The sequence below is a fragment of the Mauremys reevesii genome, linkage group 1 (genome assembly GCF_016161935.1).
Source record: "Mauremys reevesii isolate NIE-2019 linkage group 1, ASM1616193v1, whole genome shotgun sequence".
NCBI lineage: Eukaryota > Metazoa > Chordata > Testudines > Geoemydidae > Mauremys > Mauremys reevesii.
This window is the reverse complement of record NC_052623.1, coordinates 59861651-59889373: the sequence shown is the minus strand read 5'-3', so window position 1 is coordinate 59889373 and position 27723 is coordinate 59861651. Positions and strand designations below refer to the sequence as shown.

The window sequence follows — 27723 nt, the reverse complement described above, 5'->3', positions numbered from 1 at the left end:
TGCTACTTTTCTCATTTCACTTGGCTAATATAATGAAGTGGAAGTGAACAGTGAACTAGAAGAGAACTTTCTAGTTCTCTTTCATTAGCACAAAGTCGTCTGGTACAGAACAATGACAAGAACGTATAAATAAACAAATTGTAACTGAAATAAAAATTTCCCCAGAATATTAGCATTCATATTAGGTTTTGCAAAGTTAGGGTGACCAGATGTCCCAATTTTATAGGGATAGTCCCGATTTTTGTGTCTTTTTCTTGTATAGGCTCCTATTAACCCCCACCCCCTGTGCCAATTTTTCACACTTGCTGTCTGGTCCCCCCAGGGCCGGTGCAACCATTTAGGCGACCTAGGCAGTCGCCTAGGGCGCTAGGATTTGGGGGGCGCCATTTTCTTCAGCAGCGACCACGGCAGCTGGATCTTCGGCCGCCCCGGTCGCCACTGGCATTTAGGCGGAGGAAGCTGGGGCAAGGGGGCGCGGGGAGGGCCATCTGCAGCAAGTAAGGGGGGGCGGCATGCAGGGGAACTCCCCGCCCCAGCTCACCCCTGCCCCGCCTCCTCCCCGAGCACGCCGTGGCTGCTTCACTTCTCCCGCCTCCCATGCTTGTGGCACCTAAGCTGATTGGCGCCACAAGCCTGGGAGGCGGGAGAAGTGAAGCAGCCACGGCGTGCTCGGGGTGCTCGTGCACAGAGCAGGGGTGAGCTGGGGGGGTGTCCATCAGGGCGGAGCTGCTGCGGCGGGGAGGGGCGCCTCAGGGCAGCGGGGGGGAGCTGCCCTGGGAGGAGGGGGGGGCGCCTCAGGTTGAGGGGGCGGGGCGGGGAGGGCACAAGGTGGAAGTTTCGCCTAGGGCGCGAAACATCCTTGCACCGGCCCTGGGTTACCCTATGCAAAGTCCACTTCAAAACAAAATCTAAATCTGGGGCCTAGATCTAGCTGACAGCTTTAAGGGCCAAATCCTTATCCCTCTGTTTGTTCTATTTCCATGTTTTTATATTGCTTACCACATTCACTGACCATTGAAATCAAGGTGAGAAGAATTTGGCCATTATAAGGTACAAATGGCTAAGAGGAGTAAGGGCCTGATTCTGCAAGGCGCAGAGAGTTTCCTGTGAACTGCTGAGTATTCTCATCTCCACTAAAGAGCATTGGAAAACAAACTTGTGGTGTTTCCAATGGTTTTAACAAGAATGAGAGACCCTTACATCCTCCATTAGACCATGTGATAGGCATATTCTACTACCCTGGGGATGGATCCTCAACTAATATAAACTGATGAAACGCCAATTACTACAGTGCAGCTGTGCTGATTTACACCAACTGAGAGTTTGGCCCTTGATTTCTAAAAAAATTTCTATCCTATACTCTCTCTGTCTCCAATGATGCGGATTCTAGCTGTTCTAGCTGCTTTTACCATTTCCACTCCCTACGTCGACAAAAGATGGAAGCCTGATTTTCATGGCTGTGTATTTCAGGGAGTACCACAATCCACGCCAGGTTGACCAAACCACTCCATTGTCATGTCGTCCGGTGTAGTTTCCTGTTTTATAATATTGTCCATTGAGATTCGCGGCGTGGCATCTTGTAGGGATGAAAGGGGGGGGGGGGAAGGAGACTCCATTTAAAGTGAGAAGGCATTGCATCATTACAGCAAAATACAATGTATTTTTATCGATCTACATTTTAATTCAATGGGTCTATGCCAGTTTACACCTGATGAGGACCTGGCTTATAAGGGCTTAATATGAAACAAAAAGCTTAGTCTTGCAAACTGTCCACTTGCAGAACTATTGACTTCGGTGTGCATTCCCTGCACAGAGGGCCTGAGACCAGACTCAGTAATTGCTAACATACCAGCAATACCCACCAATGAAATATAACATAAAAGAAATATAATTATGGCCAACTGTGATAGAAAGCTCAAAAATTAATCACCCCAAACTAGAGAAATGCCCTTAACATACACTCTAACTGCCAGTTGAGCCTGTTTGTGGCTAGGAATTGTTTCCTTCAGGTCCTTGATGCACAGGGCATTTCTCTTATGCTTTTATTCTTGAAGTCATCGTGAAAGCTATTTAAACCTCTCTGCCTTGAATGGTAATGAAAAAACAGACTGTTGCTGCACACCCACCCACAGCCTTAGTCCCATGTGCATCACTCTTTGAGTATTGGATACAGTCAACTTCTTCCCATACCTGTTAAACCACCAGCCACACTTGTTCTCTTGTGCACAGTTGCCTGCTAGGAATCTATCATGATCCTTGTCGGATGTGGAGAACGGCATCCCACTGAGTGATGCTGACCACTGATCTTCAAAGTTACTCCCGCCAGACAGAGCATCACCAGCATTACCAGAATAGGTGCCAACCCATAACCTGTAATTGTCCTGCAAGAGGTTAAATGTAAAAATTTCTCTGTTAGCAGCAGCCTTTTATTTCTTTTTTAAAGTTCATAATTGTTTTCTGCAATATGCTGTGGGACAAATTAATCCCTGGTATAACTCCACTGAAGTAAAAAATGATTTTGGCCTTATTCTTTTTTATATTAGCCCTGGGTCAAAACCCCATCTAATCTACCAAATATACTGCCAAGTTGCTCTCCTGCTACTAAGGCTACAAGTATTATTCTCTTTCAACACCTACATGATACAAATTGGCTGATCCTGGCAGGAATACCTAGAAATTAGAAGAGTGGCTCGAGGGGCAATGGTGGTGAAATACCCCAGACTTGTCATCTTGGAAGATTTCAACATACACATTGGCAAAGGTTGCAGATGCAAAAGTCCAAAAATTCATCTCCTCTCTTGCCTCCCTAGGACTTTCACAGATCATGTCTGGTCCAGCCTCACAGCTGGTCATGCTCTGGACCTGATTTGCAGCCTAGATGTCAAGACAGAGGACATCATAACCCAGCCACTCTTTTGGACAACCCATCACTTCATTAGGGCAGTGGACAGAGAACCTTCCAGCATCTAGCCAACAAGAAAGACCAATGAGTCTGATTTGACCATAAAAACTCATGGACTCCAACAAATTGCAAAGCTTGTTGAAGGACAACAGCACCCCACCCACAGCATGAGGTGTCAAGGACCTAGTGAATCATTACCATTCTACACTGGCCTTGGCCACTGTTACGCTGGCTCCTATGCAGCCCCTTCCTCCCCACTGCCCAAACAGATCTCCTTGGTTTTCTGATACCTTGCAGTGGTTGAAGAGGGGCAGAAACTCGAGTGCCAGTGATGGAAAACAAAGGCTGATTCAGACAGGATGAAACAACAAATTCCTCAAAGCCTAAGACATGTTGCGCTCCCCATCAATACCCGGTCCAGGGAAGCTAATGATCCAACCAGCGGACCAAATTCAGTGATGAATCCTGATCACGTGCCACCCGAGGCATGTTACACATATGCAAAGAAGAACAGGCCAAGAGAATCTTCCTATCAGTGTCCATTGAGTCTGCCAAATCCTGCCCCAAGTTGTCATCCAGGGTGATAAACCTCTTAGTCAGTCAGTCCTGAGTGCCTATAGCCTGCATCAAAACAGAGCATCAAGTATAGCAAAAATCTATCATCCTACTTCTCTGAAAAGATCATGCACATTCAGGAAGGCATCTTAAACAGTATGGATCTGCTCTGCCTATACCCACCAACCAACAGCCCTGCTGCATTCCCAGAGTTCAGTACATTCTCTCCTGAAGGAGTTATGGACACCCTAACGTAGTCTTGACCCAAAGACTTGTGGCTCTGACCCAGGCCCCTTCTGGCTTGTGAAAGAAAATCATGAACAATTGGTGCCACTCCTGAATGAAATAGTTAGTGTCTCATTTAGAGAAAGAATCTTCTCTTCCTCCTTCAAACACACGATAGTCTAACTAACATTGAAGAAACTCACCCCAGATACTTCAGTCCTAGCCCGCACCTGGTGTCAAAGCTCCCATTCCTGAGCAAGCTCACAGAGAAGGGTTCAAAAAAGAATAAGATAATGTCATGGAGGATAGGTCCATCAATGACTATTAGCCAACATAGAGGTACCCCGAGCATTCCTAAACCACTGACTGACAGAAACTGGGACTGGAAGACAGGGGATTGATGCACTCAGTAATTGCCATGTTCTGATCATTCCCTCTGAAGCATCTGTCACTGGCAGCTGTCAGAAGATAGGATAGATGGACCACTGGTCTGATCCAGTATGGCCATTCTTATTCTCTTAAGCTAGCAAAAGGCCAACTACAAGCTCATCTAATGGAAGCTAACATTCTAGATCCAGCACAATCTGGTTTCAGGCCAGGACCTGGAATCAAAACCACCTTAGTGGCATAGATGGATAATCTCCTGCTGTCGATGGATAGAACACATATCTATTCCCATCCTTCTGGACCTCTGCACAGCGTTCAACACATGAGATTCTGCTGACTTGCCTGCGAGAGGTGGCCGGGGTTCAGGGTAATGTGCTAAAATGCTTTGAGTCTTTCCTGAGAGAACACACCAAAAAGTAGTGATGGGAAACTGCACTTCATTGATTTGTGTTATGCTGATAGTATGCTCAACATTTTACTGCACCTCCATCACTAGACCTCTCACTTGAACAATCCAACAAGGATCAGTTCTCTCTCAAGTCCTATTCAACGTCTATGTGCAGTCATACTACATGAACTCAAGTGTCAGCAATACGCATATGACTCACAGCTCTATCTATCCTTCACCACATACGACCACACCACCAAGATGCTCCAGTGCTTGGATGAGATCAGCTCTTGGATGAAAAACAGTTGGCTGAAGCTGACAGAGGTGATGCTGGTGGATACACATCCACAACTGGTCAATTCAGTCTATAGGAGTCTAGCAAAATCCATTAATAATGCTTTCTACCATCTCCACTTGGGTAGAAACTCCATCCCATTCTGGCAGATAAAGACCTCAGTTGTTCAGACCTTCACCACCTCTTGGCTGAATTACAGAAATGCAATATACCTGTTCATGAAGCCTTCTACACTTGGAAACTTAAATTAATTCAGAACACTGCAGTACATTTCCTTGGCACACCGACTACCGAGATCATAGCAAACCTGTCCTCCATTCTCTACCCTGGCTTCTAACAGGAGTTCAAATTAAGTTCAGGGTCCTGATCCTTATGTTCAAAGTGCTCCAAGGTGTGGGCCCAGTATACTTAAAAGATCATATAATGCTCCAGGAAAAAAACTGTGGTCTGCAACTATGCTCCTTTGGCACAACAGAACTCTCAATAATAAGAGTGAAGCTTGTCTGTGTGGGAGACAGAGCCTTCTCTGTGGGCCAGTCCAAGACTGTGGAATGAACTCCCCCAGGAACTATAGAGCATCACAAACCTCACCACCTTTCACTCCAACCGCCAGGCACATCTCTTTGATCTTGCCTTCTCTAACATAAATGCACAAAACCAGGTATATTTATATAAAAAAATAAACAGAATCCCAAAATACCCAACAACCACATCCTACCAAACCAAATCACTCCACTGAACATGCTTCTCCCTCTGGGCAGAGGATGGGAGAACAAACAACCCATGATATATGTGTGGCCACGTCGCATATTGCACCACTGGAAAGTGCTCAGATACTACAGTGATGAATGCAGTAGTCCCGGAACGAAACTGATAATAGATGTGTAATAACTGTAGGTTTTTTCTTTCATAACATTAGCTTTTACCACTGATTGAAATTGAGTTGTCCAAAACGTTCATAACAAAACTTGAAATGTGGACAGGTTCTCCAGAAGGTCTAGTGAGGGTGGCAAAACTTTTGGTGAACTTGGGCCAAGTAACAAGCAAACCTACATCAAATGCCAACAAAATTGAACCAAATTTGGAGTGAACTTTGGCCTATTTCAGGTTTTCAGGTGTGAACCATGTAAAATGTTGTTTTCATATTCTGACCCCAAACCAGACAAAACTTGGCGGTTTTGATTGAATTTTGCTTTGAGTTTCTGCAATCATTCAAATCTGAAGCCCAAACAAAACTCACAGGGTACAAACCTATATGAAATTAACCTTAAAGAAAGATGCACAATTAAGATGAATCAATGCCCCACATCTGAATACCTCCAAGCTCTGGAAAAATTCATTTTTTGATCTGTTATCAAGCTTCTCTGCTGCCCCTTCTTTCTGTAATGGGCCAAACCAAAATACTGAATCTAACTGAAACTGAACTTTTCAAAAGTTCACATTTAGGCTCTTTGTGGCTTGGTCCTGTCTCTAGTTGATATGGATCCCTGTGAACAAAATGGATGAGTTTTGCAGAACTTTATTATTAAGATCTCAGCAGGACTCAAGCAGAAGTACTAAAAGTCAAATAGAACCCTCTCCCTGCAATAACAAACAAATCACTATTGTCTCCATTTCTTACCTGCTCATTCTTGATCTGAAAGTTTTCATAGATTGCATATCGTCTTTCTCCATGCCAGTCCATCAGGTCAATTTTTAGCGAGTTTTCCTCTGGATTATAATGCAGAATCTCATTAGATTAGTACTTCATAATGCAACTAGTAAGAAGTTGTGCAGATAAAATAATACCTTTACCTCTAACCAGCAGATCATAAATATGCTCATTGCCCAGCCAGTATTCGTCATTCTTGCCCTGGAACTGTCCAAATCCTTGTTTGTAATCAGCCCATTTCCTGAAGTGAGATACAACTATCAATTTCAGCCCTCTATGTAGAATGCTGAAATTAGCGAGTTTGTATCTGACAATCTCAGTCACCCTGTTATTGTGAAATTTCCTGACAAGTGAATCTTTGGCTTTCTCTATAGAAACATTTTTCTTACATATCCTATTCAAAGCATAAGAGACAAGACAGATTTATAGCAGCTCATTACAAATAAATACTAAATAATATTGACTGCTTTACATATTACTCTCTCTCACTCACTTGCAGTGGGTTCAATCCTGCTAACACTGCCAGGTACAGTGCTTGCAGAAGCAGGTCAAAAGTTACTGGACAGATGGAATGCAGTAGATGTCCTAGATTTGTCTTTTAGTAAAGCAGCTGACAATGAACCTCGCAAAATCTTAATTAAGTAATTAATTCAAATTGTCTCCTTACAAGTTACAAGAATTCTGCCTTGCACTCTTAAGCACCCTGCAAACTCAGGACTACTATGCAATATAATAATGAACTGAAAACTGTCTAAAAAGCTGCAAACAAAAGGTAGTGATAATGTCTCAAGTTATTATTATTAATCACATTTATTATGGCAGTGCCTCAGGGGTCCCCATTGTGCCAAAATTGAGTCCCCATTGTGCTAGGCACCATACAAAAAGAAAGTAGTAGACAGGCCCTGCCCCGGAGAGTTTATAATCCAAATAGACAAGACAGACACAGGGTAGTGGAAGAGGTAGAACACGCAAATGGGGTGATCAGTCTGATGGTGGCAAATGGCATGTTAATCCCACTTTTTTGTGGGGGGGTAAATGGGCTGAGTTAGGAGTGGATCAGCTAAGTGGAAAGAAAAGGGATGGGGGAGTCAAGGGGACAGGGCAGGGGAGATGAGGGTAAGAGAGGCAGGTGAGGAGACAGAGGGGAAAGGGGGAATGTTGGAGCCAACAACCAATCAGCACAGGGCAGAGAAAGTTGGAGTACATTCCACAGTATTGGTCCTAGCTTTGGCTACCTCTGGTCCCACCAGCGGGAGTCTCTGGCCACTTAACAAGGAAGAGGGGAAGCACTGCCTGGATCCTAGTACCCCAAGTGTGTGGATATGTGGGGTGTCTCCCTGCACAATTCTTGGTCTGGAGGGGGAACTGGCTGGGGGAGAGGTGGCCCTGTCTGGGCCTCATTTTACCCCCCTTCCCCAAAGTGCAAAAGTCTCTGCTTTGGTGGGGGTATGGGTGGAATACATTGGCCTGTATTGTATCCATATCCCATTTCAAACCCATGTGTAATTTGGATCCACTGTCACCCCTATTTGTCTTGCAGCATCACTACTTGCCTGGCCTGTCCCTCCATTCAAATATATGTGTTTTGAATTATTTTTCATCAGATTACGTAGGCTGCATTTTTCCAAGATGAATCTTCTTCTGTTACGTTCTGCTCCTGGTTTTTTTCTCTCTAGATTCCTCTGTGTTATTTCTATATCCCCATTAGTATTCAAAGATCCTTCCAATTTAGTATGCTTTTCAGATTTCATTAACATACTGTTTAGTAGAGCTGGGCAATTTTTTTTCATCCAATAATTTATTCTCTGCAAAATGCAATTTTGGGTCGAATTTGGCAAATAGTTTTGGCAGAATAAAAATGGAGGGAAAAAATTCTGAAAAAGTCAAAATGTTTCATTTCTACATTATCAATATGAAACATTCTGACTTTTCATTTTGAAATGACATTTAATTTGAAATGTAACTAGATTTATCTTTAAAAAGGGGATGGGTAAAAAAACCCAAACCTAAACAAAATATTTTGTTTGAGGACAAAATAATCATTCATTCATACCCCTCTCTTCTCCACCTCAAAAATTAGTTTTTCATTTCATTTTGTCAAGAAAAAACAAAAAATTTTAATTTGGGTCAACTCGGAATGAAAATGTTTTCAGATATTTTGGTTCAGGCACTGAACCAAAAACTCAGTTATCCCTAGCTCTATTGTTTATTTCCTCTTCCACATCATGAATGAGGATGTTAAATAAGACTGATCAAAATACCAGTCAATGGACCAGATTGTCAGGTTGAAAGTGGCAGGAGGAGGCTTTTTGTAAATCTCCATGTAAGAGCCATCTTCCTGTGGCTTTCAGCCAAGACAATCTGGACCAGTCTTATTTAGCATCTTCTTTAACATTCTGGAAAAGGGAGTAAATAGTACACTGAGCCTTAATAGTTTTCATGATATGAGAGAGGATATATCGTTTAATCAGTTGATAGCAGATGGTTACTCCAATAGGTTGTCCTTATTTGTGCAAATACTTCTAATCAATAAGGACTAGAACTGAGTGAATTTTTTTCAACAAATTGTTTTTTCATTCAAAAGTGCAATTTTTGGTCCCTGAAACTATTAATTGAATTTGGGTTGAATTCAACAAATAGATTTGGTTGAAACGACTTTTTCTGAATGAATTGAAATGTTCTGTTTCAACTTTTAGAGTCCAAACAGCATTTTGATTTCAAATTTGGCCAATTTCGAAACAAATATAACACAATAAGAAGGATGAAGTGCACCTGAAACAGCTGAATCAAAACAAAAACTAGGAAAAAAATTAATGTGGAGACAGCCCCAATGTTTCGATCGACTCAAAACAAATTGAAAAATTGGAAAACAATAATTCTGAATTGAGTTGAAATGTTTCAGTCAATTCAAAATCATATTTTTTGTGTTCTTCAATTGGATGAAAAATTATGAAATTTTTTTTTTTGTTCAAACTGAACCAGATTTTTTTTTCCAGATTTTTTGGTTCACCCCTGAACAGAAAAACTCATTGTTCCCTCATATCTACTAATGACTAAACACGTGAGTGCACATTTGTAGGATTTGAGCCTAAAATAGCAGCCTTTGATAGTAAGGTGCCATCAGAGGTTGGACGGAATTTAAAAATCACAGCAATCCTTAATGGAATAATTTAAACCCCCACTGAAATATTAACCACACCACATACCTGTCGAAATTCTCTTTGCCATTACTGCGTCGCTGTATTACAGTCCATCCCCCTCCATCAGACATGTCACAGTACACCAGGAAAGGTTCTCGGTCTGCTCTGGGCCTGATCCGGTAGTATCCATTTTCAATTTTTCTGCTGTTAAACACTGCAGAGCAATCTGAGCAGAATAGTATTGCTTTATAAAACAGTGGTCATGGAAGAGCAAATAGCTGACCGTAGTCAAGAGAAATCATCCATAGAAGTTTGTCTTAGGACAATGATTTCTGGCTCTTTTGTATGGTCCCACCCTGGCTGGGCTGGGGGTTGAATTTGTAAAACAATGTTTAAATATGATTCTAGCAAAAATTGTAACACAGTTTGGCCCACCAGGATGCATCTAGATTTAGCAAATTTGGGACCCATCTTTTGCAGCCTCACCGATGGTAATAGCAGCAGAAGCTGTAGTGCAGAAGACTCAGAAGAGTTTATCACCATCATCTCAACCTAAGACACCTTTAACTTAGATTCTTCCTCTATTCTGTGCTGTGAAATCCTCAGCTCCCATTGAAGTCCCTGAAATCAGGCCAGTGATTTAAGAGTTGAAATCAGGATTTCAGACTCTAATGTAGGTCCCCTAGTTTTGAAAATTTTAGCCTAGGGTGAAAAGGTTTGATGTTGTGACAATTGCAAAGCAATATCATTCTGTCATTGTGTGCTTCTGCAGTATTGATCTGTTGCCCAACAGAAACCGTGCCCATGGACCATTGTGCCAGGTGCTGTACAAAAACATAGTGAAATACAGTCCTTGCCCCCAAAGAGCTAAGTGGATGAGACAGGCAGAGTGTAGGTGAGGAAGAGAAGTACAGGGAAATAAAGTGACTTGCCTGAGATGATGCACCAGGTCAGTGGCCTTGGGCCATGGATCTACCCTTAACCCTCCTATGCATACAATAGATAGTACATATTTTAGATTAAGCATTTTTAAAGAGATAAATTTCCTGCGGATTTTGTTAAGGGAAGTGGATAAGATATAAATATGCCTATCTGTTTATAAATGGAATGTTGCAGCAAAAAATAAATATTTCGATACGCTGAAGTGACAGTGTCTATTATATTCTTCTGCAACATCCTACCTTGATCGTAGACTATCAAGTTTCCACTAGTTGTGGGTAAAAGGATTTCAGGCTGTATGCTCCTCCTGGCTGAGAAGATCTTGCTCTTTGTTCCATGATAGTTGTTCCCCAAGATGTCCTTCAGCTGTAATTCACACAACTGAAGCAAGTCTTGGAGCAGTTTTAGCCTCTGTTGTAATTTAGTGTTGTCTAACAGGCAGATATCCTTATCCTAAGGGGGAAAAAAGAGGCATGATGTAATTAAAGTGATAACAATAGAGAGAAAGTCTGTAGCTCTTAATGATCCAAACACATACATCTTGAGGAGGCAAGGGGATCCAAATTTAAAACATCTAACTGGGTAAAGAGGGCTATTATTTTTTGTCTCTACATCATTATAGCACAGCCTACATGGCAGATGAATTGAGCCCAATGGGGAAGAGTTTTTTGTGCTGATTTTGGCAAAGAGATTCCAGCAGGGCAGCATTAACTAACTGGCCCATCAGAAAGTGACTTTGGACAACTGGTGCTCAACTCTGATATCTTTTAATGAAATCAGTGGACTTATTTGCAGAGTAAGGTACTAAGTGGCAAAATATGGATCTTACATTGCAGCCCCAGAGGTCCTGTAAGGATGCAGAATTCTCAGACCTCTTATTGTAAAAGTGAAAGATAAAGGGACAGAATCCACTCATAGTTACTCTGGTATAAATCTGCAGTAACTCCATCTAAATCAGTAGTTCCACAGAAATCAGTAAAGTTACTTGAGATTTACACTGGCATCACCGAAAGCAGAAACTCACTAGGAAAAACATTTTCGGTGAGAATCAAACCAGAAGCTCATATTGCTATATTCCTTAAGAAAAAGTCATAGCAAACTAAGCAACAGAGTCTTATTACATGGATTTGCACAGCCTGAAGTTTCCGTGGAGTAGTGGGCTTGAATGACTCTAAAAATTTCAAATGAAGCTGAGTCTAGTTTGACTTCAAAGTTATGCCAAGCCTTTAGATTTCATCTGAAACCATACACTGATTTAGGTGGGCTAACAACTTGACCCAGACTCAAGAAACCACCACAGAAACCTATTGATGTTGTTGATGACAGAACTACCTTCCTACCACTACCAAAAATGGTTGATCCAAGTCAGGGGTGAGGCAGAGTGCGGAAGTTTATCCTACTCACTGGGTGCACAAACAGAGGGTTTAAGCCTCCAGTGATATTAATATCCACTAAGTTCCTGATGTGCCATCTAGATATCACAAAAGTTTATGGAAAAAATTAATGGTCTACAGAAGGTAGATCAGGAGCTTCTGCTCTCTTTGTCCCATAACACAAGAACAAGGGGACCTTCAATGAAATTAAAAGATGACCAATTCAAAACTGATAAAAGGAAATTCTTTTCCTCCTGTAATTAGACTACAGAACTCACTGCCCCAGGAAGTCATTGAGCCCAAGAATTTAACAAGATTCAAAAAGGGACTGGACATTGATATGGATGTTAAGACTATTCAGTGTTAGTGCTAACAACATTATGGAAGGGATATTAAACCTCACGCTTCAAGGCGTAAGCCAATCTCTAACAATTTGAGATCAGGATGAGACCTAATGTGTGTAGAGGGGTGGGCAGATCACCCCACATCTGCCTGCTGCAGGGTTCTTACACTTTCCTCTGAAGCATCTGCCGCTGGTCACTATCTGAGACAGGGTCCTGATGGACCTTGGGTCTGATCCAGTCTGGCAATTCCTGTTTCCTATGTAAATTCTCACTCCTGCCACTGGAGAAGCCAGTGGCCGGTCAGTGTCAGGAAGAACCGACAGTTGCTGGCCAACTGTCCTTTCAGAGAATTCCAGGCATGTGAATATGGACTATGGGCTGGACGACAGAGTAATATGCTCCCCATATTGACATTGCCTTGAGTAAGAGACAGCAAGTTGTTCCAGGACCGTCTGTGAGGTGACATTTACTATTTTGTAAGGAAATTTACTGTACACAAAGGTCAAATGTAGAGGCCGGCTACGCTCAGGTGCTTTCTTGTTTTCCTTATTATTCACATTGCAGTTGCACCCACCAGGGGCGAGGTGCCATCTAAAAATAGAAGCAGGCAAAGGACCTGGCCCAAACAGTGAACAGTCTAGGAAGACAAAGGACATGCATCAGACGAAGTGGGTATTCACCCACGAAAGCTCATGCTCCAAAACGTCTGTTAGTCTATAAGGTGCCACAGGACTCTTTGCTGCTTTTACAGATCCAGACTAACACGGCTACTCCTCTGATAAAGGACATGAGCAGTTTTTAATTTGCCAGCTAGCAGTTTGTTTGTGCCAGTCTTAAGTATGTAATGCAGGTGGGGTCATGAGTTTAGTGCTAGTCTAGGACAGCCTTTCTGTGGTTTACTGAAAGCAGGTTGTGAGTACTCAAGGCCCCTATACTACATTTGGAAGGAAAGCTATTGGGTTAATAAGTCACTCCTTACTGTGGTCTGTAGGAACGTAGCTTGCCCCTTACACTTACCCAGAGACTGCCTGGGCTACCTGTTGCTGTGCTCTCCCCTGCCTGCCTTTTTCCTCCCAGTGGGGGAAAAAAGAAGTAATCAGTTTGCTCCAGTTGGTTTTCTCTGTTTCTTCCCTGACCACAGAGCTGTTGTTTATTCTTCATAAGGCTATTTTCACACTATCCTCAGTACTATCAAGTCAACTTAGTTTATGAAAACAAGCTGTGGTTACTTGTGCCTGTTCCAACAGGCCTCAGTTCCAAAATGGGGATTTAAGGATGAGTTAGAGCCAAGAGTATCCACGTGGAAAGGCAGCATGACAGAGACACAATGTGTTACTTATTTAGATTTTTCTCTCATATTATCATAAAAATGGCAGTTTTGACAGTTATTATTTTAAATGCATTTGTTTTCCCTATGTGTGTAAAGACTACTGAAGCGAGTAAGGAGTATGGAGGACTAGGCCTGATGTTTTTCTGGAGCACCTTCATAGCACCTTCCAAGATCTGTTCTGATAGCTTTAGTCAGGTTGAATAGTACTTTTCTCCAGACGCAGGGCCATTGAGGCTGCCATGTAATGAAATACCATTCTGCCTGAGTAAGAGATTCTGAATCTGACCTTAAATGTTATAGAAAGTTAGCTCAAGAAAGGTGCCTCTAAGAAAACACATTTAAAATATCAATGGCCAAACATTTGTATCATAACAAACTAGGTGAGAAAGTACATTCCATATAAATAACATGCATTTGTCTTTATTGTGGAAAAATCAAAGTCAATAGGAGTCATGGCAACTCCCAGGATTGAGCACTTTGTTAGCAGAAATGCTCTGGTATCAGATAATGCTTCCCATTCAAAGCACCTTCCATCTCAAAGCAGTTTCCAAAGAGTTAGCTTCACTAGTCCCCTTCACTAGCCTGTCTGTGAGGTAGGGGGGTATTGTTATCCCAATTTTGAACTCAGTTAAATTGAGCTACAAAGAGGTGAAGTGATTTGCCTGAGGTCACGTGGAGAGTACAGGCACTGCACAGGCACGGCTGGCTCCAGGCACCAGCGCACCAAGCAGGTGCTTGGGGCGGCCAATGGGAATGGGCAGCACGTCTGGCTCTTCGGTGGCAGTTCGGCGGTGGGTCCCTCAGTCCCTCTCGGAGAGAAGGACCCACTGCCAAATTGCCACCGAATAGTAAAGCGGCGACGTTAGAGCTGCCGCCGAAGTGCCGCCGATTGCAGCTTTTTTTTTTTTTTCACCACTTTGGGTGGCAAAAATGCTGGAGCTGGCTGTGGGCACAGGCACAAAGAGAATGCAGATCTGACAATACTATTTGGTAACTTTATGGCCATCCTTCCTCTCCAGCTACCTTTATGGAATTTGAATGCTTGGCACTCTGAGAAAAACACCACAAATAAATCACTAAATGGGAGTTGCACCTCTCATAACTGGGCCCCAAAAGAGCTATTTGCAGATCTCATCCACAAAACTATTCCTCCCTCTGCTTTCAAATACACCTCTACCCCCATATAACGCTGTCCTCGGGAGCCAAAAAATCTTACCACATTATAGGTGAAACTGCGTTATATCGAACTTGCTTGATCAGTCGGAGTGTGCAGCCCTCCTGCCCCCCCCGAGCACTGATTTACCGTGTTATAGCCAAATTTGTGTTATATCGGGTCACGTTATATCGCGGTAGAGGTGTACATCCTGAAGACCACCTTCCACTAGTGATGCCTACAAGAAACTAACTGACTGATTTGTGGCATGGTTGTGGGCATAGTCTATAAATCTTACAGTACAATATCCCCATATACACCAACTAACCACAATGAAACCCAATCCCCTATATTGTGTAAACACTCTTTTTATCCGGATCAGACAATTCTCACCTGATTGTTTTACCTGCATGCTGTAATACCTCCTCCTCCACTCCTACATCCCTCTGTCTGATTTATCTTTTTAGGAAGTGAATTGTTTAGGAGAGGGGCCATGTCTTTTTGTGTGTTTTTGCCCTACCAAGCACACTGTGGATGCTCCTGGAAACAATAAATAGTAATCAGCTAACAGAGATTATACAAACTTTAGTCAAGTGATACCTACCGAAAGTCTAGGTGCAGGTGAACACAAGCTCACAAGCAGAAGTAGCAACAGCAACCAGGATCTCATTGTAATCATTTCATGTAGCCTGGGGAGAATAATGAATGTACTGTACTATGTGCTTATTTAACTCCACCAAAAACAGAACCACAATGAAGTCCTCTATAAGTGCGATAGGACTTATTAAAGAAGGTACATGAAATGACATGGAGTATAAAATGAAAAGATGCATCTTTGAGTACGTCTACACTACGGGATTATTCTGAATTTGCATAAACCGGTTTTGTAAAACAGATAAAATAAATGGGGTGCGCCGTACTAAGCACATTAAATCGTGGTGTGTGTCCATGGTCCGTGGCTGCGCGTATTCTGAGCGCTGTTGCACTGTGGTGGGTAGCTATTCCCCCCCTAGTTCCGCCCCCCGCCCGCCCTGCCCCTTTTTGGTTGAGATCCCAGTGCCTGATGGGGCAAAAAAAAATGGGCGGTGGGTGGGTCTGGGTAAATGTTCTCAGTCACTCCTCCGTCAAAAAGCAGAAAGCAACAAGCATTTTTTTTTTTTTTCCTTTTTTGCCCCTTTGCCCTGGCAGATGGGCAATCATGGAGCTTGTTTTATTTTTTGACTTTGTTTTAGTGTGTACTAGATGTGTGTATGAGAGGCGATTCAGCAGCGCTACACAGCGCTTTGCTTTGCATTTTTGCTTTTGCATGACAGCAGAGATGGTTACTGCCATCACATCATAATCCAAAATGGAACCAGAACTGAGGATGATCATGAGTCCTTTTACCAGTCTTTTGCTGCTTTTGCTGCTGGCCCCGCCCCGATCAAGCGCAAAGCCAAAAAGATTCCAAGCTAGCCATATTGCACCTTCCATCATTTTGTTTGTATAGCTGTTGTGCCAAGTGCCCCTGCCCGAGCAGCCAGGCAAAAGCAAATGAATTGGGAATGACTCCTGAAATCCTCCCTTTTCTATCTATAAATAAATCCAGTGCCTAATAATATAGAGTGTACTAGAGAAACCAGAACACAGAGAAGAAAGAGAGAGCACAGCTGCTCTCAGAGAGCTGCCTGCAGAAATTATGATCTGTATGCTATTCACAGGGGTGCTCCTGTTCTTTAACCACCCAGTTGATTCCGTTCTTCCCCCCCCTTCCTTCCCTTGTGTTCTTGGCCCCCCCCTTGTGTGTGTGACACAACATTGAAAATGCATGAATAACACACTGACTTGTTAGTGGTGACTGAAGTGTGAGAAACAGAGAGGCCAGATAGCAGAGACAGAGAGGGAGCAGATTACTGCTAGGAGAGAAGCCCAGCATCCCCTCCCTGGCAGGGGGCAACTGAATCTTTTGGCTTTTGCTGATGGGGGGGGGTGGGGGCTGATGCCTATTGCTATGATGTGATGAGGAGCCAAGCATATGTGCATTGATGATCAGCAAAAAAAAAAATTAGGCTGATGATGATGATGATGGATGAGATGCTTTCAGCTTCTTCTGATGATGATGATGGATTTATGATTCAGATGACCATTCACCATTTCCAGAGCCAGGAGAGCGGAGGGAGCGGTTGAGTGCTGGTGTTGAGTGCTGCTATGGCATTATATAAAGATCAGGGAGTAGATAGCTTTCAGGGAAAAGGTCAGAGTGATTGTTTGGGGTGGTGGGGGGGGGGGGGGGTGGGTGTTTGTGTGAAGCTTGGGCTTTGCCCGCCCAACTGACCCTTTTTGTTTAGAACTGCAGAGCAATAGCTTAGCTCCAGTGCTGATTGATGAGGCTGCAGGGATGTGCTTCAGTCCTCCAGTCCAGTCCATGAGCATTGATTCTTTGGCTCTTCTTCTCCCCTGCTGCTGTCTTTTGCTGGCGCTGAGCTATGCTTTTTGCGCTGGATCTTGGCGAAGGATGCTGAATTTCATTTTCTGTTCTTCAGCGCCTATGCTGAATTTGAACGGATCGCTGATTTTTTATCACGAGCTTGCCATGCGACCGCCATGCTTTTATTTTTATTTTGGGCTTTTTCTTATTTTTTTTTTTATTTTGCATCACCACCCGTCCTGACAAATATTCAGTTCAAAAGCTGGCGGTTTTAAGTTTCCTGTACCTGTGTGGGCTTTCCTTCAGATGATTGCGGTGGCCAGATCCACAGATCACACCCAGGGCGCACCCTGGGACAATAGCCGCCATCCGCGCCCGTCCCAATAACGATAATCCACACAAATAACATTTACCTAGCGTTACTCCTATACAGTACGTTACTCAGAAATCGGTTATTAGAGCCATTAAAAAAATTAATGTCTGCCTAAAAACCCAATTTAATGCCAGGCGTAAAAACTTAAAACCGATTAAACAACGCTTTGTAAGCTTAGAAAGGGCTGGGACTTACTGGTCCAGACACAGTGCCATGGGTTCCTAGCTCAGTGCCTCCCTGATGGGATGAATGACACTCTAGCAAGCCCCTCTGGCTCCCACAGACAGGCACATGCACCATTTACAGTGCATGTTATTTTACTGGTAATCACTCTTTATAGAGTTCCTTACAAACTAGTTGGCTGAAATCTTGTAGTCGGGCAAAACTTTCATTAACTTCACTGGTTTTTGCTGGAGTAAAGACTGCAAGATTTGGCCTTATATTCCGTATACACTTCACCCACCACTGAAATGCAGTTCAGCTCTGAGGTGGGGACAGCAGTCAGGCAAGCAACTGGTGCACCTTTCTGCGGAAGGGTGTGGGGAGGAATCCATTTGGGCAGGGACCCAGGGTGAAGCCTCAGCTCTGACAAAATGTGCCAAGGCTGTTCAGTTACCACACTGAGCAGACCAGACAGTGTGGTAACTAAAGTCTCATCTGAAATAAATGTAAACAGATTAAAGTCAAGTACATGGAGATGAATGTGGGTCAAATGGCAAAACTGTCCACAATGTTTTGCATAACAATATTTTGTATAGACAAAAGAGTAAATGTGCAAAAACAACAAAAAAATCTATCCCCTCCCCCAACATCTTAAACCCCATAGTTTCCCACAGCTGTGGAAATTTTAAATTGATAAAAATTGGGCGAAAATGCTTAACACCCATAATTTTGCACAATTGTGGAAATTTAAATAAAATAAATGCTTAAAAGTAAACATTAATATTATTCATCGAAATTATAAAAACATACAAATAAAATTCTGCCAAGCCTAAACATATATTTGGAATCTCTTGCATTAAACAGTTGCTCAAAACTAATCATTTTGCTTGATGGTTACCTAATGCTAATCCTACTTGTTCTGAGTATGAGGAGACTAAAAGCATGTTTATATCAATGATGTTCTTTAAAAGGGAAAGGTTCCATTGCCAGGCATCATTGTTCACATTATTTAACTGTAAAATGCAATGAAGAATGATTTATGTAAGCATTTAAATGAATTACTGAAGCTAACTTTCCCCATGGGTGTTCCCCTATAAATTTAATACAGCCGTGCTAATTACAATAAATTCCATAAGAAAGTATGAATGCAGCCTTTTGGACTCAGTGTTTATTTGCATTGTTGTTTAATCTAGTTTATGTCTAAAAATATAGAAAACAGAAATCTGAATGCCAAAGGACAGGAAATCTGAACTGGAGAGTAGAAAATGAGGATATTAAGCAAGACTCTAGTACACTGAAGCCTCAGAAGGGTTGTGGTTGTGTAACTAACCTCAAAATGGGAAGATCAGGTTTTCTAGTTAACAAAAACAAGGAGGTTTGTGGTGAATGGAGCAAAAAATAATAGAGACAGGCCACTCCCTCTGCATTAGGGCCAAATAATTAATATTTATTTTCAGGAGACTAGGAGGAATTCTCCATTTTACAAGGCAATTGTTTGGTCACTCAAGAGAATAGCTAATGAGGCCAAATGACATGTCATTCAGTCTCTGCATAGCCCCCATATTATTACTGAAAACAATTCTATTACAAAAGTGCAATAATACATTTTATTAATAAAAATAGCGTTCTCCTTTCTCCTCTAAGAGATCAGCACTCTTCACCCATTTCTCAGCCACAAATATTATTTATTATCAAATTAATGCTTTTCCTTCAGCTTTGGAGGTAGCCCTGTTCTAACAGCCAGTTTTTTAAACTATGAAATTAAATGAACAAAACTTCTCCTCCTCCTCCCTTTTTTCTTTCTGGGTTCTACCCTGCAGAGTGCTTCACTTCCTTCCCCAGCCCTCACTGACTTCAAAAAGCCCAGATCCTCAAAGGTATTTAGACTCCTAACTTCCATTGAAATCAGTGGGAGTTAAGTGCCTAAATACCTTTGTGAATCTGGACCAAAGAAGCTAAGCTAATGGTTCCCAGATGTTGAATTATTAGCATTCCTGACTTTTCATCTGTTAACAATCTCTCTTTTAGTTAGATCTAGTCAGCCAATACTTACAATTGCTGTTCTTGCCTATCGCTTGTTGATGTCAATGGGGCTGCCTGGGTGTAACCGAGAGCACAATCTTAAGAGTTACACATGACCCAGCTCCTTTTAAAAACATACACACAAATAAAGGCCACCATCTTGCAGGTACATAAGCAAATGCTTAACTCTGCATATGTGAGTAGGCCCTTTGGAGCCAATTAAACTATTCCTGTGTATAAAGTTCAGTATGTGCATAAGTGCTTGCAGGATTAGGGTTTAATATCCCACCCCTTCCTGAAGGACTCTCCAAACCCTTCACAGAACCCAAAAGTCTCTGATCTTTGTACTTTCTCCCCTTCTCTACTCCCCTGTCTGCACAGGGCTCCCACCTTTGCTAGCCTGACAATAGGCTTGGGACCCACAATCAGATGCTCCCACAGAGGATCTTATTGTGCTTCCACCAGACTCTTGGTTTGGTCTCTAAATTAGATTTTTAAAAGCTGCCATTTATTAGCCCTGGGACAAATTGTGACCACCTTGTTGACTTTTAACCCCCTCCTTACAGAGGCAAAACTCATGCAGAAGCATGAGACTAGTCTAGACTGGGTAGATAAGTCATGTTTGAAAACATGTTAACTCTTCCCTATGCGGGAGTCTATGGTCGATCACGATCAGCTAATAGGCTTTTAAACATGACCTGACCTGCCTACACTAGGTGCCAAGGCTCAGAATCTCAAAGGGGTTTATGAATCTCTCTCTCATTGAAATCAATGAGAGTTAAGCACCTAAATACCATTGAGGATCTGGGCCCAAGTCATGTTTATAATCATATTAGTTAAAACATATTTGTTTAGACATTTTCAGACATGACTTATTTTCCTAGTTTAGACCAAACCTTAGGGATAGCAGAGATGTTAGGCTGGTGTGGTGTGGAGATCATCTGAGGCAGATGTAGTAGAAGAGTGTGTCTATGTACAGCTCCATTTGGCTTCTACTTAAAAATAATTGAGTCATCCTCAGTAAATATGAACATTGCGTGTTCTCTAATGATACCTCCTCACAGATGTTGAAATCCCTTGACAGCACATTTGCAAAAGCATTTTCTTTTCCAGGAATATGCATGGCAGATACACGAACTGCAATATTAATTCCCATTCAGCTTTTTAGAACTAAGTCAGATTCACTCTTTGTAAAATGTTTGGCACTACAGTCATGCTGTCTGCAAATATTAACTGTTTTACACATTGCCCCATTTTTACACCACTTCCAGGGGGACCCAGAAGAACCAGGTGTTCCTAGCTCTACCACTGACCTTCTGGGTGACCATGGATAAGTCACTTCACCTCTCTGGGCCTCAGTTTCCTCCTCTGTAAAATGGGGATAATGATACTGCCCTCTTTAGTAAAGTGCTTTGAGATCTATGGCTGAAAAGTGCTACGTAAAGCACTGCACGGTTTTTTGGAGGTATGTATTATTATTGGTATTTGTAAATATATCCGTAGTATCTTGCATGCTTGATTTGTTGCTAGTAAACTGGATTTTCATGAACTTCATATGACAGGTTCCCCCCCCCCGGGGTGCCATCTGGAACTGAGGTACAGCTGAGCCCTCTGTCTCACTCTGGTTCCCTCTTGCACTGTGACATTGTGACAAGCTGCAAAGCCCTCCAAGCTTACACTCAAACCAACATCCACAGGCAGCGACCACACCCAGCTGTGTTCATGAAGGCTCTGGCCAGCCACTCATGAACCCATAATACAGAAGCTACAGACAAAATACTCCCAGCTCCCCAGCCTAAGACCCCAGAGCTGTACCACCCTGCCCTGGTCAAAACCCGACCAGTATGAATTTATTACCCAGTCCGCCACTTCTACAAAGGAAAGTGGACATGCATCAACTCTTGCTCATGAGCTGAGATTTATCCCCTTTGCACTTCATACAACACACAGTGTTTTAGATAAAATATGAAATAGATTTCTTACCTACAGAAGGACAGCTTTTAAGCGATTATAAGGGATAGCAAACAGATCAAAGTAGATTACCACAAGAAATAAAACAATCGCAAACTAAGCCTACACTATTAGATAGGATGAATCATAGTCTCTCACCCTGACTGATCATACAAACAGTCTACCAAGTTTCCATATACAGGCTAGAAATCCCTTTAGCCTGGGACCAGCACTTCATCCCCACACCCAGTTCAATCCTTTTCCTCCGATACTTTCAGGTGTGTTCTTGTAGGGAGAGTGAGATCCCCTCATGAAGTCATTTCTCCCTTTTATATCTTCTTCTAACTTGCTGGAAAGTTCTTTTGCTGTGACCTGGGTCAAACAATTCCCATTGTGTAGTGCTATCTCTGAGAGGTTTCTATTGTACACTGTTCCTGGAGTAATCCTTGTGCTTGTGTGCATTTCCTCAATAAGCCATAATCATTGTTTGGCCTTTCTATTGTTGTACCTGAAAGGCAGCTTGTGGGTGTTCTCAACCTCTCAACATGTTTCAGTAGCACATACATAGCCAAACCTCGTAACTTCACATATGACAGTAACACATACAATCCAACAATGTTTACAATGATACCTCACAAGGCACACTTTGTACAAAACATATCCTAATTACATGACAGTGGTGAATAAGGGGGTGCCAGGGTGTCACACTGCAATTAGGACCGATTCACTTAAAGTGGTCCCTGAATTTGCAGAGGAGTATATAGCCAAGGCATCACAAAGCTCTTTGAGGCATATATTGGAGAACCCCATTTGAGGCTTCAGAGAAATTAGCTCCAGCAGCAAGTCCTGGTGAACCCATTTTTAATTCTGCCCTTGATTCCAATGATCAAGGATCTTTTAAAAAAGATAGAATCAATAAAAATCAGTAAAAATTGGAAGCTGTGATTTTAAACTATTAAAAACCAAAATGTATACATTAGAGGCCCCTTAGTTTGCAAAAAAGGAATAGCCAGAATAGTTTAAGCACAAAGGAAAAGTAGTGGTAGAAGAAAGGTGCTAGGTTACAATATTTCAATAATGTTCAAAAGAGTAAAGACAGATCACTCTGACAGTTTAGCTATTGTGTATGTAGCATATGTGACTCTAGTGGGTTGTTGTCACAAATTTAATTAGAGTGTAAGTACCTCAGGGCAAAGATCATGGACCTGGTTCTGATCTCACTTACATCAGGGAAAATCAGGAGTAGCTACATTGAAATAATAGATTCATAGATTATAAGGGACCATTGTGCTCATATAGTCTAACCTCCAGGCCATAGGCCTTGGAACTAGAACATATATTTTAAAAAAACATCCAACCTTGATTTAAAAATTCCCAGTGATGTAGAATCCACCATGACCCTTGGTAAGTTGTTCCAATGGTTAACTACCTTCACTGTTAAAAGTGTACACCTTATGTAGAGTCTGAATTTACCTACCTTCAACTTACAGCCATTGTGTTATACCTTTGTGTCTACATTGAAGAGCTCTCGATTATCAAATTTCTGCTCCTTATTAACCACTCCCCCAAACTATGTATCATCTGCAAACTTTATCAGTGATGATTTTATGTTTTATTCTAGGCCACTGATAAAAATGTTAAACAGTGTAGGGCTAAGAACTGACCCCTGCGGGACCCCATTGGAAACACAACTGCTTGATGATGATTTGCCACTTACAGTTTCATTTTGAGACCTATCCAGTGATGTAACAAGGCCCCAGAGGGCTTTGGTGCAAGAATAGGTTAAGGGCCCCCTTTCTGATTCCAGAATCTAAAATTTTGCTTATGTCCAACATCCCAGCTCCAACCTACCCTCCCCCTGAATATTCCTCATTCCCTCATAAACCCCACAACTCACCACACCAGCCTCAACATCCCCCACTCACCCCAACCACTTACCCCACAGTCTCCCAAACACTCCCTGCTCACCCCATAGCCTACCAACAACTTGCTCTCAGCCCCTCACCCACTGTCCTCTGGACCTTCCTGGCCACTCACTGGCACCCGCCAGCTAACTGCTCCACTCCCATCCTGGCTAGATGGCTCTGCCTGATCCTCACTGTCCAGAGGCTCCACTCGCTCCCATTGCCCATCCTGTGTGCACAAGGAGTGGGCCAAATTCAAGTGGAGAATGGTATTGCAACCCATCACATGGGCCGCAGCACTGCTCAGGTTTGGCTCAGCCCCCCTCCATCTGGCAGAGACATGGTAGGGCCAAATATGAATGAGTGGCATCACAGCAGGTAGAGCGTACCCCCACAATCTTGTGGGCCCTGGCACAACTGTGCCACTGGCACCATTGGAGCTACACACTGCACTTATCAGTTAGCCAGCTTCTAATCCATTTGATGCGTGCCAGGCTGATTTTGTATCTTGCTAGTTTCTTAATCAAAATGTTGTGTGGTACCAAGACAAATGCCTTACAGATGTCTAAATATATTACATCAACATATTGCCTTTATCAACCAAATTTGTAAGCTCATGAAAAAAAGATACTAAATTATTTTGACAAACTCTTGGGGGCAGGGGATAGCTCAGTGGTTTGAGCATTGGCCTGCTAAACCCAGTATTGTGAGCTCAATCCTTGAGGGGCCCATTTAGGGATCTGGGTCAGTGAAGGCAGGGGGCTGGACTTGATAACCTTTCAAGGTCCCTTCCAGCTCTATGAGATAGGCATAGCTCCTTATTAATTAATATTTTCTAGAAGCCCATGTTGATTGACATTAATTATATTAATTTAATTAATTAATAGTCAAGTTCTTATATCCACTGTTCAGCCATTTTGCCTGAGGTCAACATCAGGCTGACATGCCTATAATTACCTGGGTCATCCCATTTACCCTTTTTATATACTGGCACAACATTAGCTTTCTTCCAGTCCTGTGGAACTTCCCCACTGTTTCAAAACATTGAAAATTAACAAGAATGATACAGTGAGGTCCTTGGCCAGTTCTTTTAAAACTCTCAGATACAAATTAACCTGACCTGCTGATTTTAAAATGTAGAACATTAGTAGCTGTTTTTTAACATTTTCCTGAGTTACTGTTAGAATCGTGAGTGTAAATCTGGGGAACAGGAGGCACTGTCTCCCCAAACTGCAAGCCTCAGGCAGGTGCAGAATTTGCCCCTCCCCCCTCATGGTTCCATTGAGCTGATTGGAACTGCCTTCCCAAATATAGAAGTGAAACTATGCCTATGGGAAGTGTTTTATCACCATCATATAATATGAATGCATCATCCCACTTTTTCCCAAGTACTGAACAGAAATATTTCTTGAACGCTTCTGCCTTTTCTGCATTATCATTTCTGTCTAGTAATGGACCACTGTCAATTCACAGTGCTGAAAACGGCTTTGAGATCAGAACTAGACTCATGTCTTTTTAAATGGCTGTAAAGCAGTACTGCCAACCCCAGGAGAAATTAGAGCTCCATAAATAATAAGATCAGCATAAAAATCTCATTTAGAACCCTCAAAACTAAACATTTGTGGTTCTATTTATTTGCCTTCAACTTTCTGACCCTTTAGGATACATTCGGGTCATGGTTTTAAGCCTTCCTCCACAAACGTGAAAAAAAGATACATACTAAAAAAATGAAAGCTAGGATTCTAATATAATCACTTGCCTTCAGGAGCTGGGGCTTTAAGAAAATACACCAAGGCTCTTGAGTCTCATGATGAACCATGAAAGCTGGCAACACTGGTAAAGCACAGACAGTGCTGTACAATTAGTAATAATAAAAGTACTAATAATTAGATTTAGGCCCAACCCACAAAAGTCAGCCCTGGATACATATTTTGAACAATGAAAAGTAAGAGATGTTCTGATCTCAGATTTTGGTTCAAGTCCACTTCTATTATGTAGGAAGCATATCTGGCTGGTTTATGGCTCCTTTATGCCCACAGAACTGGTGTAAAGGGCAACAGAGAATCAGACCCAAAGGCCTTTCAAGTTATCCCCTCGCTCTTGCTACTTGTATATTCTGAGCACAATGATTCTTGGGAAAAGTCAGCATCTCAATTGAGCCATGCATTGCAAAACATCACATTCCTATTTTGTTACACAAGAAATACAGAACAGGGGAAATCAAGCTACTGCATTCACACACTCTCCTCTAAATAGTTTCCTTCTGATCCTAAATACATTCCACACACATAAGCCCCAGCTGAAATGAATCCATATTGTGTGTCTACGAGGACTGTAGGATCAAGCCCTTAGAAAAAAAAAACAAAAAACTAGCACATGTAAAAATGTTCATCACCAGAAGGGTAAATGTAAAAGCTCCTCCTCATCTTCTCATCAACATCTTGTTAGTTTCCAGAAATGTCCAGCTGTTTCTTCAACACATTTATTTAATTCATTTGTTTTACTGACTTTACGTAAGTTACAATTTACTACTTATTGATCTTAATAGTGGCGGATTCCATATGTTCATTACACTTAGCCTGGACTTGGTCTGTTTCCCTCCCCTCTTCAGCCTCATACGTACCTCTCTGCTTTAACTTGTGGCTGCAACAATCCTAATCAGTGTATCAAACCAAATGAAACCCAACAGAATCAAGGTTTTGTTGTTTGTTTAGTACTGGAATTTGTGAAAAGTTTAAGGAATTTATGTTATCAGGTATCAATATAGTAACTATAATGCAGAGAGCCAGTTTTCACATGAAGATAATTTATTAGGACTAAGCAAAAGGAAAACTGTCAAGAAATGGGGAAAACACACATTTTAAAAGGTATCATTATGGGTTACAGGTGTAAAATATATCTTACCTTCCATTTGTTTCAGTTCCATGCATAAAAGTGCTCCAAATTCTGAGTATTCATCAAAGGGGCTTTGTTTCGTTTTTAGAAAACAATGATTCCTGCCATTTCATCACTGAGAAATTTACAACTAAACAAACAAACTCAAACAGGGTGACCACCTCTTGGTCAGGACTTACTAAAGCACACTGTGAGCTCCCTCTGCTGGGCCATGCAGCTTCAGTGAACACTGCTTTGGGAGTTGTGCTGAAATCATGAGTGATGTTGAGACACAAACGGCAGGCTATTTTTAAATGACAAATCACTGCAAAAGTTACAGTTGTGGAAAAAACCCACACAGTGTTGCTAATTTCAGCTGTCTTTGTAATAAAGACATTTTCCAATGACAGTTGGGTGCCAAACTCCCTCTTTGAAAGTCTCCCACTAAAAACTAGGCAGAAGTTGCCCGGTGGAAAAGGGCTGAATCAGTAGAGAAAACGTTTCAAGTGTCAGAGGCCCAGATCCCTAAATACCTTTGGGGATCTGAGCCAGACACCCTTATAGTCTGTGGAAAAAAAGAAAAAAATCTACAAAAATATAATCAAGAGTGTTCTTTTAGTGAAAGGTACCAACTAAAATAAGCAGTGACAAATTAACAAAGCTAATCACCCAAGCCCATCTGATTAAAAATGCTAAGGCTTTGTCTGCACAAATATGTTTTCCAGTATAATCTAAGATGTGAATTTAAACCAATATAGTTATACTTGTAAAAGACCCATGTGAACACTCCTATTCCGGTAAAAGATTGCCCTTTTTGGGGGTTTATTTTATGTTACTTGGGAAGGGATTTAAGATAAACTGAAAAAAAGGCAATCCTATACTGGGGCAAGAGTGTCCACATGGGAGTGTTTACCAGTATAACTGGTAAAGCTTTCCCATGCAGATAAGGCCTTATGAACATCAAAAGAGTTGTTGTTTTTCTTGACTAGGAGGTAAATATTGAACTACTCAAATTAGAATATTGTTAATTAATCTTAATCTTAAATGGTGACATTGTGCTTGGTACTGTTGAAGGCACAAAATAACCCAAAACACATTGCCTCTCAGAGTTTACAATCAAAGGCCCAAGGCCTGTAAAGATGTACGTGTTTGCTTAACTTTACACACTATGTGTTATATATTGTGAGCAGTCAGTCCCATGTACACACTACAAGTCATCCCATTGGCTTCAATGGGATGACTCGCACTCAGTACAGAAAATTAAGGGTATGTCTACACTTAAGATACTATAGCAGCACACTGTAGCACTTCAGTGTAGACACTCGCTACAGCAACAGGTGGGGTTCCTC

The 27723-nt window shown here is 42.0% G+C and overlaps 1 protein-coding gene across 4 annotated transcripts in view; it reads right to left on the bottom strand.

Annotated features, from left to right (window-relative positions):
• Positions 1-767: 767 nt before the first annotated feature.
• Positions 768-27723, bottom strand: part of LOC120408276 (fibrinogen-like protein 1) — a 67564-nt gene continuing 40608 nt past the window's right edge. For 2 of the 4 annotated variants that reach the window (XM_039545001.1, XM_039545013.1), the window contains exons 2-8: positions 15287-15371; positions 10725-10935; positions 9610-9769; positions 6547-6644; positions 6374-6462; positions 2191-2381; positions 768-1576 (exon numbers count right to left, since the gene is read on the bottom strand). In XM_039545001.1, coding sequence (XP_039400935.1) covers positions 1396-1576; positions 2191-2381; positions 6374-6462; positions 6547-6644; positions 9610-9769; positions 10725-10935; positions 15287-15371 — 1015 coding nt within the window. In that variant the 3' untranslated portion in view covers positions 768-1395. Of the gene's footprint in view, positions 1577-2190; positions 2382-6373; positions 6463-6546; positions 6645-9609; positions 9770-10724; positions 10936-15286; positions 15372-19677; positions 19700-26404; positions 26618-27723 lie in introns of those variants that run through there. The other 2 variants (XM_039545011.1, XM_039545014.1) reach the window with 2 other exon arrangements.